Source organism: Palaemon carinicauda, chromosome 2 (assembly GCF_036898095.1).
Source record: "Palaemon carinicauda isolate YSFRI2023 chromosome 2, ASM3689809v2, whole genome shotgun sequence".
Taxonomy (NCBI): Eukaryota; Metazoa; Arthropoda; class Malacostraca; order Decapoda; family Palaemonidae; genus Palaemon; species Palaemon carinicauda.
In genome coordinates, this window is record NC_090726.1 from 202,055,706 (window position 1) to 202,068,235 (window position 12,530).

Here is a 12,530-nt window from a genome sequence, read left to right on the forward strand (position 1 = left end):
GAAAAGCTGTGAACAAAAAACTGAGAAAGACCAGAAAATACAAAAAAATCTACTGAAGAATAGATTTCATTACTAGCATAGAGACAAATATCAAATGAGTCAGCTGGCAAATTATGAAGGGTCCCCAATGGAGAGTGGTCCCTCGGCATTATCTTTCATTTGAATGGTCTACCGATTACCATAATCTGCAATCTAAGGCCCCTATAATAAATCAATAGGTTCGTATATTCAAACTACAAAACATAAACTCATGAATTCCAAATGATGGTGACTCCCAAAGCAGTCTAACAGTGAAGACTGCAAAATGATTTAAAAGCACAAAACAAATCCCCACTTGAAAAAGGTTAACTACGTGAAAAGACTTTCAAGCAGAACTGCATTGCCGTGACCAACAAGCATGCAGAAGTGACTGCATTTCTTCTATTATAATAATGCACGACACATCATCCCATAGATTCTTTCCATGTTATCAAAATATTACAAAAATGTAAAAAATAAAGCAATCAATGTTTCTCTATGAATTCTGAACTGCTAATGCTACCTGCCATGGAATGATAAAAATGCACTGATATTTAAACAACCAATTACATTTACTTTTCAACTGATTTCAAATTACAAAATAAATTTCATTGCACAAAAACTTATGTAGTAAATATGTGGGACCAAGAACTACAAATACTTTTTCCATCACACAATACTTTACCCGCCGCACAACTCGATGCCGTTTCACTCCTATAATTCTCGACCATACAGAAGCAGGAGTAATGGGATAGTTCTTGTTCATCGGCTATTTAGGAATATCCTGTAAATAAAAAATTGTATCTTGACCTGCTCACTCAATATTTTTCTTTTTATAAATCACAACAAAAATTATGATTTAAAAGTCAAAACATGATAAATTTTTGGTTATGCAAACCGAACTTATCGGCCAGTAAATATTAAGACCAAGAAAGATTACACAAATCAACATTGAGTAATAAAAACATCATATACTTTTTCTCCAAGCTAATCTAAAGTCATAAAATATATTTGACCTATCAAAATGATGCAATTCCAGATTCGATTAAAAGTTAGTTTTCACGGAGTAGGCACATATCTAAAAACACCTTATGGTAGTCAAAATAAGGTTGATGAAGTGGCTCACTACATAATTAAATAATTAGAATTAATATCAACAACTTACAATGCTTCAGCAGAACAACTTAAACACTATAAACCGACTGACTAAAGCTCTTTGTATCATCCATCAACAGAAAACAAAATGTCATTTCTTTGCAAGAGCCTAAAGGCTAATCTTAAGAAAACAAGACAAGGCTAAAAGGAGCATTAAAAATTGATAAGGAACATCATATCTGAATGAATAGACTTCCATTATACAATTTCTACTTCGATTTATAACTTATGGTTAGATAACCCAGCACTGGGGCTTAGGAGATCATTCAACACCAAAGAGCAACTATGGAAAAATTCTGTATTTAAACTGAAGTAAAGGTTGAGAGGTTGGGCAGCAAAATGAATAGAAGAAAGTGGAAACAGAGGTAAAGTAGATACTATAAAGCATGGTTTCTGTACCCTTTTGGAACTTTTTTTTTTTTTTTTTTATAGATTCCATGTACCCTTATAATTGAGGATGAAAATAAGAAATTATGAAATTGATATTGTGAATACCCGATGTATTGCACAGAATTGGCTAATCTCTCAGATCCAATGTACACACTGAGGAGTAAAATTGTACCACTGGTACACGCTACTTGCTACTTGTTGTGAAGATTTAGGTCCGTTTTCCACCCACGAGGAGGTGCTCCAACAGACCATCCTTTATTGATCTTGTTGTTTCAGTATACAGACGTAGAGACGACTAGAGTGAATATTCATCCCTAGATTGGGAACCCCTGCTATAAAGCAAGTGCAGCTGGGGCTTAAAGAAAACTTCAAAGATCCTCAACTAATACCTACTGCACAGATAGCACTTAACTGCCACTTGGCCTTTCATTATAGGACATTGTCCAGGATTGTCTCTATCCTCCAAAGGGGTATTAGTCATATCTAAAATATAACATTCCTGGAGAAACAATCGGTGTTTACCCTAAGCCTTCAGACTACCATGATCAACTCTTATTAGTAAAGTGTGACACAAAACACTCTGTGGAGGATTAATTTTATTTTAATTTATTTTTTTATTTGCCAAATCAGAGAGAGAGAGAGAGAGAGAGAGAGAGAGAGAGAGAGGAGAGAGAGAGAGAGAGAGAGTGCAAGTGTGTTTATTTAAGTTTTGTCAGAGAGAGAGAGAGAGAGAGAGAGAGAGAGAGAGAGAGAGAGAGAGAGAGAGAGAGAGAGAGAGAGAGAAATTGTTTACAGTATTGGCTTTAGTTTGTCAGAGAGAGAGAGAGAGAGAGAGAGAGAGAGAGAGAGAGAGAGTTGTTTTAGTATTGTTAAATAGAGACATTTTATTTGCTTTAGCTTTGTCATTAGAGAGAGAGAGAGAGAGAGAGAGAGAGAGAGTGTGTGTGTGTGTGTGAGCGAGTGTTTATTTACTTAAGTTTGTCAAACCGCAAGAAAGAAAGAAAGCGTGTTTATTTGCTTTAGTTTCGTCAGAGAGAGAGAGAGAATTTCATTTGCTTCGTTTTGTTAGATTGCGCGTGCGCAAGAGAGTATGTGTGTATGTGTGTTTGTGTGTGCGTGTTTTGTGTGTCCGCGGTGCGCGCTGAGGAAAGGGGTAATTAGCGAATGATTGTTTGAAGTTGGAAAGATTGTTGGTATAATTGAGGTTGTTTGTTTACTTTTTAGCTAGGATAGGGTGATGATGAATGTCTTGGGCGAAAGCATTGGATATCGAACGATAGAAGAAGTCGGCTGTGTATTTTTTTGCTCTTCGAAAGCCGGCTGTGAAGCTTTTTTTTATATTCTGAGTAAGTACTGTTTTTATTTATTTTGTTAGGCGCGTTCATGAGTGATAGAAAGTTTATTGTTTATCTTTGATTATAGTGCGATAGTTTAGTTTAGTTAGGAGTTTTCGTAAGCGTTTTTTTTCTTTTTTTTGGCAGGCCGCGATTCCTCCTTTGGAGAGTTATTTTTGAATGCCGATCTTTAGTTGACGACCTGGCCTGCATTAGATTGTTTTAAGACTGCTCAGATTGATTTATTTGTTGACGACCCGGACCGAATTTACTTCTGATTGCTGTTGATGATGATGATACCGATGAGGATGATGATGATGATGATTACGCTTACGGACTAAATCAATGAAAGCATTTTTGTATTGACTGAGTGTCAAGTGTTGCCATATTGTGGCGTTGCTGCAGAGTTGTGGTTTTGGGCTTTTAACGACTGTTGGCCCTTGTGTGGACAAAGTGGTCCACACATAAACAAATATTGGTTTTGGGTGTGTTAATTTTAAGTTGTTAGGGTTTTTTTATTTGAATGGTGTTACGGTTTATATTTAATATTGTTTATGATTCGTGATAAGTGTTTTTTTTTGGTTTATGATTGCGTTTACTTTTAAGAATATAGTGTTAAGGTTATGTTTTGTTTTCATTTTCCTTCTGTCCAAGAGTCCAGTTTGAAGTAGAGTCAGGGGAAAGTTTGTGTTGTGGGATATTTTGAAAGAAGAGTGATCAAAGGTGTGGGGGTTTGTTTTTGTTGACATCCCGCCACAACTCCTCACTCCAAACATCAGATAATCCTATTCTGTAGGTAAGAAGGCATACCAAATAAATCTTCAACATCATACAAGTTGTAAATAATCAAAGAAGGTTCATCCTTATAATATATTTTGATAAAATACTGTATGTAGCTTGAAGAAAATGATGACCAACTAACTTGCAAAAAAATAAACACAGAAATAAAGTATATACAACAACAAGACAGTAACGATATTACAAAGAACCTTACGTGCACAGGAAAAGGCCAACATGCTGCTGAGAGCTGATATCAAGAAAAAACATAGCTAGTCTGGCATAATAAACTAAAATATAAGGAATTCAGATGGAATATGCAAAATATATGCAAATCATGGTACTGTAGTAGGTGCCAACTGCACAAATCAAACGTAACATACATATACAGTACTATGATAATTAAAATCATAGAAGACAGCCTTCATGAATGAATATTTGTCATAGGGCCTAAAAATAAACTTGAAACTGGATAAACATAACAAAACCTAATGAAGAGAGGTCATTGCTAAAAATAGCTACCCATAAATCTATTAAAAAAATACATATACTGTAACAAATTAAATTGGTAAAAATTCCTGTTACTGTACAGATAGTATAGTAATAACTGCAGCCATACATAAATACTATACAGTGCAAGCAAATAGTATCAGGAAAGAAATTAAAAACAAAAACCATTATGTAACCAAGTGTTGTATAGTAAATCAGTTGGAAGTGGTTAAAATGTATAACCAACTCCAAAAAGGAATGACTCCTTGTCTGCCACCAAGTCACATCTCTAAACTCTCATAGTGCTTACCTGAAAGACTCATTCTTAAATTAAAGGTGAAAATTGGAGAAAGAGTTGTAAAAGTTAAATACAGCATATATAAGGTATATAATGTAACAAAAGGGGAAAGCTGGAACCAACAGAGAACTACAAAGTATTGAAAAACACCATCTAAAGCATGCCATGCAAGGTCCTCTGCATGGACCGCCATCCTATATTTGACAAAACCCTAGGGCTGGTCTCCAAAAAATCCCACCAAGCTGGTGACAAGAGCTTTCATTTTTCATATCCATGACAAAGATATATTGCTTACTCCATTCAACAAAATGTCTACCAAAACATATATAGTAACAATCATACTGTATACTAACATCTAAAGAAATATTACACATATACTACAGTAGTAAATTATGTAGGAAATAGTTTAAGATGAAAAATGGAACTTTCAGTCTTGTACCTCACTGGCACCAAGAATGTTAAAGTTTGGAAATAGAAAGTTGAAAATGCGAATGTAGGCATGCACTGCTTATTACATGTTTACATCAGATATAAAAGTTCAATAGGAATTGAATACAAAAGCCACCTGCACTAAAACAATAAAATAACATGCTATTTACCATTAATACTGGCCTTCCAGAAACTGGGCATGGAGAAACAAAATGAATATGAAAAGCTGATCATTTTACAGGTTGCCCCCTAAACATTATTCAATTTCAAATTCATACGTTCATTCCATCACTAAATTTCTTTAGTTTTCCAAAGACAGTTGCCATAAATAGGGATAAATGAGATCAAATATTATGCTCACAAGAAGTACAGTAATACCTCAGGTTACGAAATTGATTAGTTCCGGTCTGACTTTCGTAACATGATTTTTCTGTATAATGAAATAGAATCAAATAAACTTGAATCATTCCATATATCTAACTTGGCATCCCGAATTTCATTTCGTATCCTGAGTATTTTTTCATAATACAGAGGCGAAAAACATTTGTACGTCATTTCGTACGATGAGTATTTTGTATACAGAAACTTTTGTATCCTGAGGTATTCCTATAATAACACTACTGGATACTAACTTATGAATATTCAAGATACATAACTGAAATTTAACTATTCTTTTCTTTCTTTCAAATTCAATGCTGATGAGCTGACAGTTCAGGCATAATGCAGCTAATGTTATGAAAGCTTTTTGCAAAGAGGGTGAATCTTTCATTAACCAGTTTGAAAATTTTTACAAAATTTGTAACTTTATATTTAAGTGGAAAGGAAATTCATATAGTTAAATGATAATAAATGTTGTAAAGTTCGTCCATGTATAGTTTTTGTGCCAAGACGATTTAAGTAAAGTGTCCGAAAAAGGGACTGGAACTTACGCCAAATCATTTGGTAAAGTGTTGCTATTCAAAGGGTTAATGTGTCTTATTGATAATTTATAATAAGCTTTTGTAAAAACTTCAATTACATATTCCTAAAAAAAAATTTTCCTTTAAAATTTCATATTTTGAAAAGGGGAAATAAAATTAAAATCTCTTTTCTCGTTACTTAAAACATTTAAAATTTTGTTACTTAGTTAAGAAGGGAATGAAACAGTGGGATAAAAGCAACTGGTCTTGCTAATTATTTTTAGTTGATTCTCTCCACTTATTGACTTGTCAAGTAATAATCTATGGTCACATTATGATCTGTTCTTTCCTCTTGTAATCCATTTGTTAAGTTGATGGTTTATGTGGAATTTACAAATCTCCTGTGATGCTATCCTACTCCCCTTAGGAAGGCCAACAGACAACTTCCTACATTGCTATGGGGTCCCTTCAGCTGCCTACTTTCATTGAGGTGCCTGCATATACTGTGCGCTATTGTAAATTCTGACTAAAAGAGTTTACATATGGAACACTACAACCAGTCGTCATAAAGCACTCATAATAATAGCAGCAACACATTGTAGGTATGAATTCACAATGACAATACTATTGGTCGAGGGAGTTACACTACCAAATACAGTACTGTAGATATATTACTGTATTTTACTTCTACAAAGCTTTTCCATCAAATCTTCCTAACAATCAAGGGAATTACAGTACTGAATACAGATACATTGCTGTATTTCATTTCTACAAAGCTTTTCCATCAAGTTTTCGTAATAATTTTCAGTAAGTACATTAATGAACTCAACATTTCGAATACCCTCCATCATATACACAATCATGCTTCAATTGTAATACTAGGTCAAAGGTAATGATAGAAAACTATGAATAAAGAAACTTACTACTTCTTCCCAGCCTTCCAGTTCACCAGCCAATTGATAGTGATGTTTTCTCAGTGCGGCAAGCTTTTTCCTCTCATTTTCAAGTTGTTTCTCCGTTTCTAACATCTTTACCAGAGTCTCCATTTCAAGTCTTTTTGCTGAATGAAGACTCAATTTGGAGAAGTCAAGCGTATCTGAAATAAAATTTAAATCTTTGGTGCATTGAAGAATCTTATTATGAAAAACTCTTCCCCTATGTTTCAAGTAACAGACTGAAAAAAATTTGCATTAGAAGAGACAACAATTTTCCCCAAAATCTGAAAAAAAATAATAAATGACATGAAATAATAAATGACATGAGACATTATTTTATTCCTTCAACTTGGAAAACCTTAGATTTAGTTATATTCCAACTGGACTATCTATATATATATTCACATTCAAGTCCCTCCTTTTCTGCACTTTGTAGGTCTCTCCATCGCCATGATAAACTGAGTTCATATAATACAAATATAGTTTTTCCAGTCAATCAAAAATAAGTCCACTTATACAGTAAATGTGAACGAGTGTTTTGGAGTTGTTTTTTTCGTAACTACTCTAGAAGCTAAGTGTAAATATCCCCTTTCTTTGTAGCAAACCTTTCCAACAGGTATTATGAAAACAATTTGGATTGATTTCAATAGGTCGGATGCACGCATGTACACATGAAGGTTACGACAGTTAAGTAGAGGAGCAAAATGAAAGATATAGTTGGAAGAACCACGTTAACTCAATAATCACATAAAAGATTCTATGTAATTTTTGTTTACTGCAATATCAGTTGCTAAGACTTTTAGATAGCTGGAAACCAGGTAAAAAGGTTTAACCTATTGTCTTGTTAACCTCAAGGTAAACTTTGATTACCAAGTGCCTTTTACACTTATTCGGCCTTTGAACATTTTCTATCTTAGGTAAAGTTTCCATTATCTGAAAAAAAATTGACTTACTTGCTGTAGAAACCTTATCACGACAATTCTCAGCAGTAGCGACTACAGTTCCCGTTAACGTCGATATAGTCTTGGCAGCAGAATTCAAGTTTGCAAGTCTTACGCTGGTTCTATCTGCTTTAACCCTAGATGACATGACAAGCTGCATAGATGAAGCAGCAATTTCTCTTGAGGCTACAATCACTTCTTCAAATTTGCCCTTTCCAGTTACGACTTGGTCGGCTGCAGTCCTGTAAATAGCAAATTGTGTTATTAACAATTATACATTACAATAATCAAATCTCAAAGGTAAAATCTATCAAAGAACCCCTGGAGATCTGATTCATTGGATCGAAAAGTAAACAAGTCAAATTTAGCATTAGCCCTGCTGTTGTGATGCAGATTTAAGTGTTTCACACTACTCTGCTTACTCTCGGAAACATAATTATAAAAGGTTGACTTTTTCATTAGATAGCGAGTGTCACAAACTTTACTAAAGAGTTCATCTTAGTCTCTCCCTTTTTTTTTAATTTGCATTCAATATCAACACTTCACTTCAATAAAAGATAGATTTAATATGACAGATTCGTAGATAATTCGTAGTTTTCCTAACTATACACCTTAGCTATCTAATAGGGGTATTACTTTCGGCATAGCTGAAATGACGAGCCATTAATTTTTAACGAGGGTTTACTACCCACATCGCTAGTTAGCGGGGGTAGGGGAGGGTAGCTTGCTAACCCCCCCCCCCCCCCCTCTCACACACCTGTGCTTGAGCTCACTCTGCTTGAAGGTAGGACTTCAAGGGGGATAGGGCTGGCGGGCAAGTTTGGTTACATAGCTAATGTTTGTATAGTTAGGAAAAATACGAAGAGATTTCGAATGTCAAGAAAATTATATAAATCAGTGTTATTCATACTATATGTGCGCATAATCGTAATACGGCAGCGTGACCTTGAGATCAGCTGATGCCAACCGAAAGTAAATCAAAAGTATATGTTGATTATTGATGATAAAGAAATTGAAAAATAAAATATAAACGTGCTTTGATAAACTACAATTAAAAACAATAATGTCTAATGAAATATGAAGGCTTAATATTGAACTAAAAATTTAATACTGTATGAAGCTTTAAAAATGAACTACCCGTATGTGACTGCGAGAGCGAGCACACACACACGCACAGAGAAATAGCTACTGTACAACTATTCCCCATTATACCTAATTTTTAGACGAACTGTATGGAAACTGATTTCCTTTAACATATTGGCGCTGATGTAATATTCATGAAGATATTTCTGATAAGTTAAGAAATTCTAAAAGGAAAAAAAATATGCCATAGATATGTACGTCATATTTTGATACGGCACGTCGCGACACTTTCAGATCAGCTCTTCATAACCAAAGGTAGACAAAATTTTAAGTACTTCTCGATTGGTAAAATGCTTCCAAAATCAAAAAATATAATACAAAAATGCATTAATAGAGCATATGATATCCTATGAAACAAAATGGAATAATGATAGACAGTAAGAAAATATTGATAAAATATGATTGAGATGATTGCCGAATCATAACGCATCATAATAAATCTACGGAAATTTCACTTTTTTGGTTCGACATATGACGAATTCGACTTACGACGCATCTCTCGGTCCCGATCTCCGTCGTAAGTCAGCGACTACCTGTATTAATATTAATACTAGGAACACAAGGGAGCATGGTTTACCGGCAGTGGTTTCAGGTCAGCTATGCTGAGAACCTAGGATGCTGCTTTCCCCAAGAGAAGGGATGATGAAGAAAAGAATAAGGGCCAGTCAAACCTTTTCATTCATGCAGACTAAAACCGGGTAACAATGCCCTCAACCATCTGCTAATAAGGAGCTTGAGGTTTTAAACTAGCTGTTGTGCAGCCACCACAGGACCGATAGAGAACGTATCGAGTCTCCTGTGGGTAGCGTCTTGCAGGTAGTGGGACGTGAACGATGTTTGCCGTTTCCACACCCCAGCTTGAAGAATCTGCGTCACTGAAAAATTTCTTTTGAAAGCCAGGGACGTAGCTATGCCCCTGACATCATGTGTTCTGGGGCGACGTGACGGAGGAGGGTCTGGATTCAGTGCATGGTCAATGACCCTGCGAATCCATGCAGAGATGGTGTTCTTGGTGACCCTCCTCTTGGTCCTTCCTGTGCTGACGAATAGCGCTGGCACATGAGGGTGGGCTGCGGCTGTTCTTTTGATGTACAGCCTCAACCTCCTTACTGGGCATAGTAAGAGATGGTCTGGGTCATCTGTTACAGTACGGAGACTAGAAATCCGGAAGGAGTCGAATCGAGGATCCGCTACTCCCGTATTCTGAGTCTTAGCATTAAACTCAGGGACGAAGCTGAACGTTACCTACCCCCATCCCCTTGAATGGGCGATGTCATACGAGAGACCATGAAGTTCGCTGACTCGCTTGGCCGAGGCCAAAGCTAGCAGGAACACCGTCTTCCAGGTTAGGTGGCGATCTGGTGCCTGGCATAATGGTTCATAGGGAGGTCTCTTAAGAGACCCGAGAACACGCACCACATTCCATGGGGGAGGTCTCACTTACGACTGAGGGCAGTTAAGTTCATAACTCCATATGAGTAGAGAAAGTTCTAGCGATGAGGAAATGTCCATTCCTTTCAGCCTGAAGGCGAGGTTTAAGGCTGAGCGATAGCCTTTCACTGCTGAGACTGAAAGGCGCATTTCTTCACGCAAATACACGAGGAACACCTATTGCTGGAATAGTGGCATCGAGTGGAGAGATACCCCTTCTACGACACCAATCACAGAAGACTTTCCACTTTGCCTGGTAGACTGCTGTTGAAGACTTTCCCAGGTGTCCAGACATTCAGATTGCAACTTGTTGCAAAAATCCTCTCTCAGAGAGATGCTGGATAGTCTCCAGGCATGAAGCAGTAGTGAACCTATGGCTTTGTGGAAGATGTTGGCATGTGGTTGTTTGAGTAAATTGTGTCGTGGAGGGAGTTCTCTTGGTGGCTCCGTTAGGAGTTGCAGAAAGTCCGGAAACCATTCTGCGTGATGCCATAGCGGAGCTATGAGGGTCATTGAAAGATTGACCCATGTTCTGGTCTTGTTGAGTACCCTCCTCATCAGACAGAACAAAGGAAAGGCGTAAACGTCGATGTTGTCCCATCGTTGTTGGAAAGCATCTTGCCAGAGAGCCTTGGGGTCTGGGACTGGGGAACAGTACAGCGGGAGCCTGAAGTTCAGGGCCAGTGCGAAGAGGTCCACAGTCGGAGAACCCCACAAAGTCAGGACTTTGTTGGCTACTAGATGATCCAAAGACCACTCGGTACTCACTATCTGAGATGCTCTGCTCAGGTTGTCAGCGAGTACATTCCTCTTGCCCGGAATGAAGTGTGCCGATAGTGGTATCGAGTGGATTTCGGCCCATCTCAGATGGGATAGTTGCTGCGAAAAAGTATCTCCTTGTTTGTTGATGTAGGCCACTACTGTGGTGTTGTTGCTCATCACCACCACAGTGTGACTTGCCAGGTACTGTTGGAACTGTTAAAGGGCTAGAAAGATGACCTTCATCTCTAGGAGATTTATGTGGAGGTACTTTTCTGACTCTGACCAGAGGCCTGAGGTCGTTTGGTGCAGCACGTGGGACCCCCAACCTTTTTTTTGAAGCGTCTGGAAACAGCATCAAACCCTGGGGGAGGACAAGAAGATCCACTCCTTTTCGTAGAGTCTCGTCTGCCTCCCACCCCTCGAGATCTGTCAGTTCCGCAGGTCCTATGGGGATCTGGATGTCCAGGAAGTCGTACGCTTGATTCCACCGGGACTTGAGTCGCCACTGGAGGGATCTCATCCTGAGGCGACCATTGGGAACTAGACGGGCCAGCGATGAACGGTGACCAAGGAGACGTAACCACGATTGGGCTGGAAGTTCTTCTCGTTTGAGAAAAGGACTTGCGACCTTCCTCAGCCTTGCTATCCTGTCGTCTGATGGGAAGGCTTTGTGGAGAGTGGTGTCTATTATCATGCCTAAGTATACCAGTCTTTGAGTAGACTTCTCGAGATTTACCATGATCCCCAGATCTTGGCAAAGTCTCAGAAGTTTGTCTCGGTGCTGAAGAAGGGTTGACACCGAGTGTGCTAGGATTAACCAGTCTTCCAGATAACGGAGGAGAAGGATGCCGATCCTGTGTGTGCCCAAGATGATACTAGGGTGAACACTCTGGTGAAGACTTGTGGTGCTGTGGAAAGACTGAAGCACAGCACCTTGAACTGGTACATTCTGTTGTCTAGGCTGAATCTTAACCCTTTTACCCCCAGGCTCTTTGGAAATTTCCAACCCTTAACCCCCAAGGGGTTATTTTTATCCCAACATATTTTGCAGTATATTTTTTTTAAATTGCTCTAATAGCCTTAGTTTTTGTCATAGAGAGGTCAGGTTGGTCTCATTCTCTTGGAAAATGCCTGAATTTTTTCAAAAAAATATCAAAAATATGAAAAAATAATTTTTTATAGCATTTTTTTGCAAGGACGTACCGGTACGTCCATGGGGGTAAAGGGATGAGTTTTGTAAATGTACCAGTACGTCCTTTGGGGGTAAAAGGGTTAAGTACTTCCTTGAAGACGGATGGACTGGGATCTGGAAGTACGCGACCTTTAGGTCCAGTGTGCTCATGAAGTCTTGCGGTCTTACTGCTAGTCTGACCGTGTCCGCCGTCTCCATGCTGAACGTAGTTTGTTTGACAAACTTTTTCAGGGCTGAGAGGTCGATGACTGGTCTCCAGCCTCCAGACGCCTTCTTTACAAGAAAGAGTCGACTGAAGAAGCCTGGGGATCCGTCAAGGACCTCTTGGAGAGCGCCC

At 38.0% G+C, this 12,530-nt stretch overlaps 1 protein-coding gene across 2 annotated transcripts in view; it reads right to left on the minus strand.

Moving 5' to 3' along the window:
* Positions 1–569: 569 nt before the first annotated feature.
* Positions 570–12,530, minus strand: part of LOC137629651 (huntingtin-interacting protein 1-related protein-like) — a 76,727-nt gene continuing 64,766 nt past the window's right edge. For both annotated transcript variants that reach the window (XM_068361195.1, XM_068361185.1), the window contains 3 exons: positions 7,678–7,907; positions 6,713–6,885; positions 570–802 (listed from right to left, as the gene is read on the minus strand). In XM_068361195.1, coding sequence (XP_068217296.1) covers positions 788–802; positions 6,713–6,885; positions 7,678–7,907 — 418 coding nt within the window. In that variant the 3' untranslated portion in view covers positions 570–787. The remainder of the gene's footprint in view (positions 803–6,712; positions 6,886–7,677; positions 7,908–12,530) is intronic.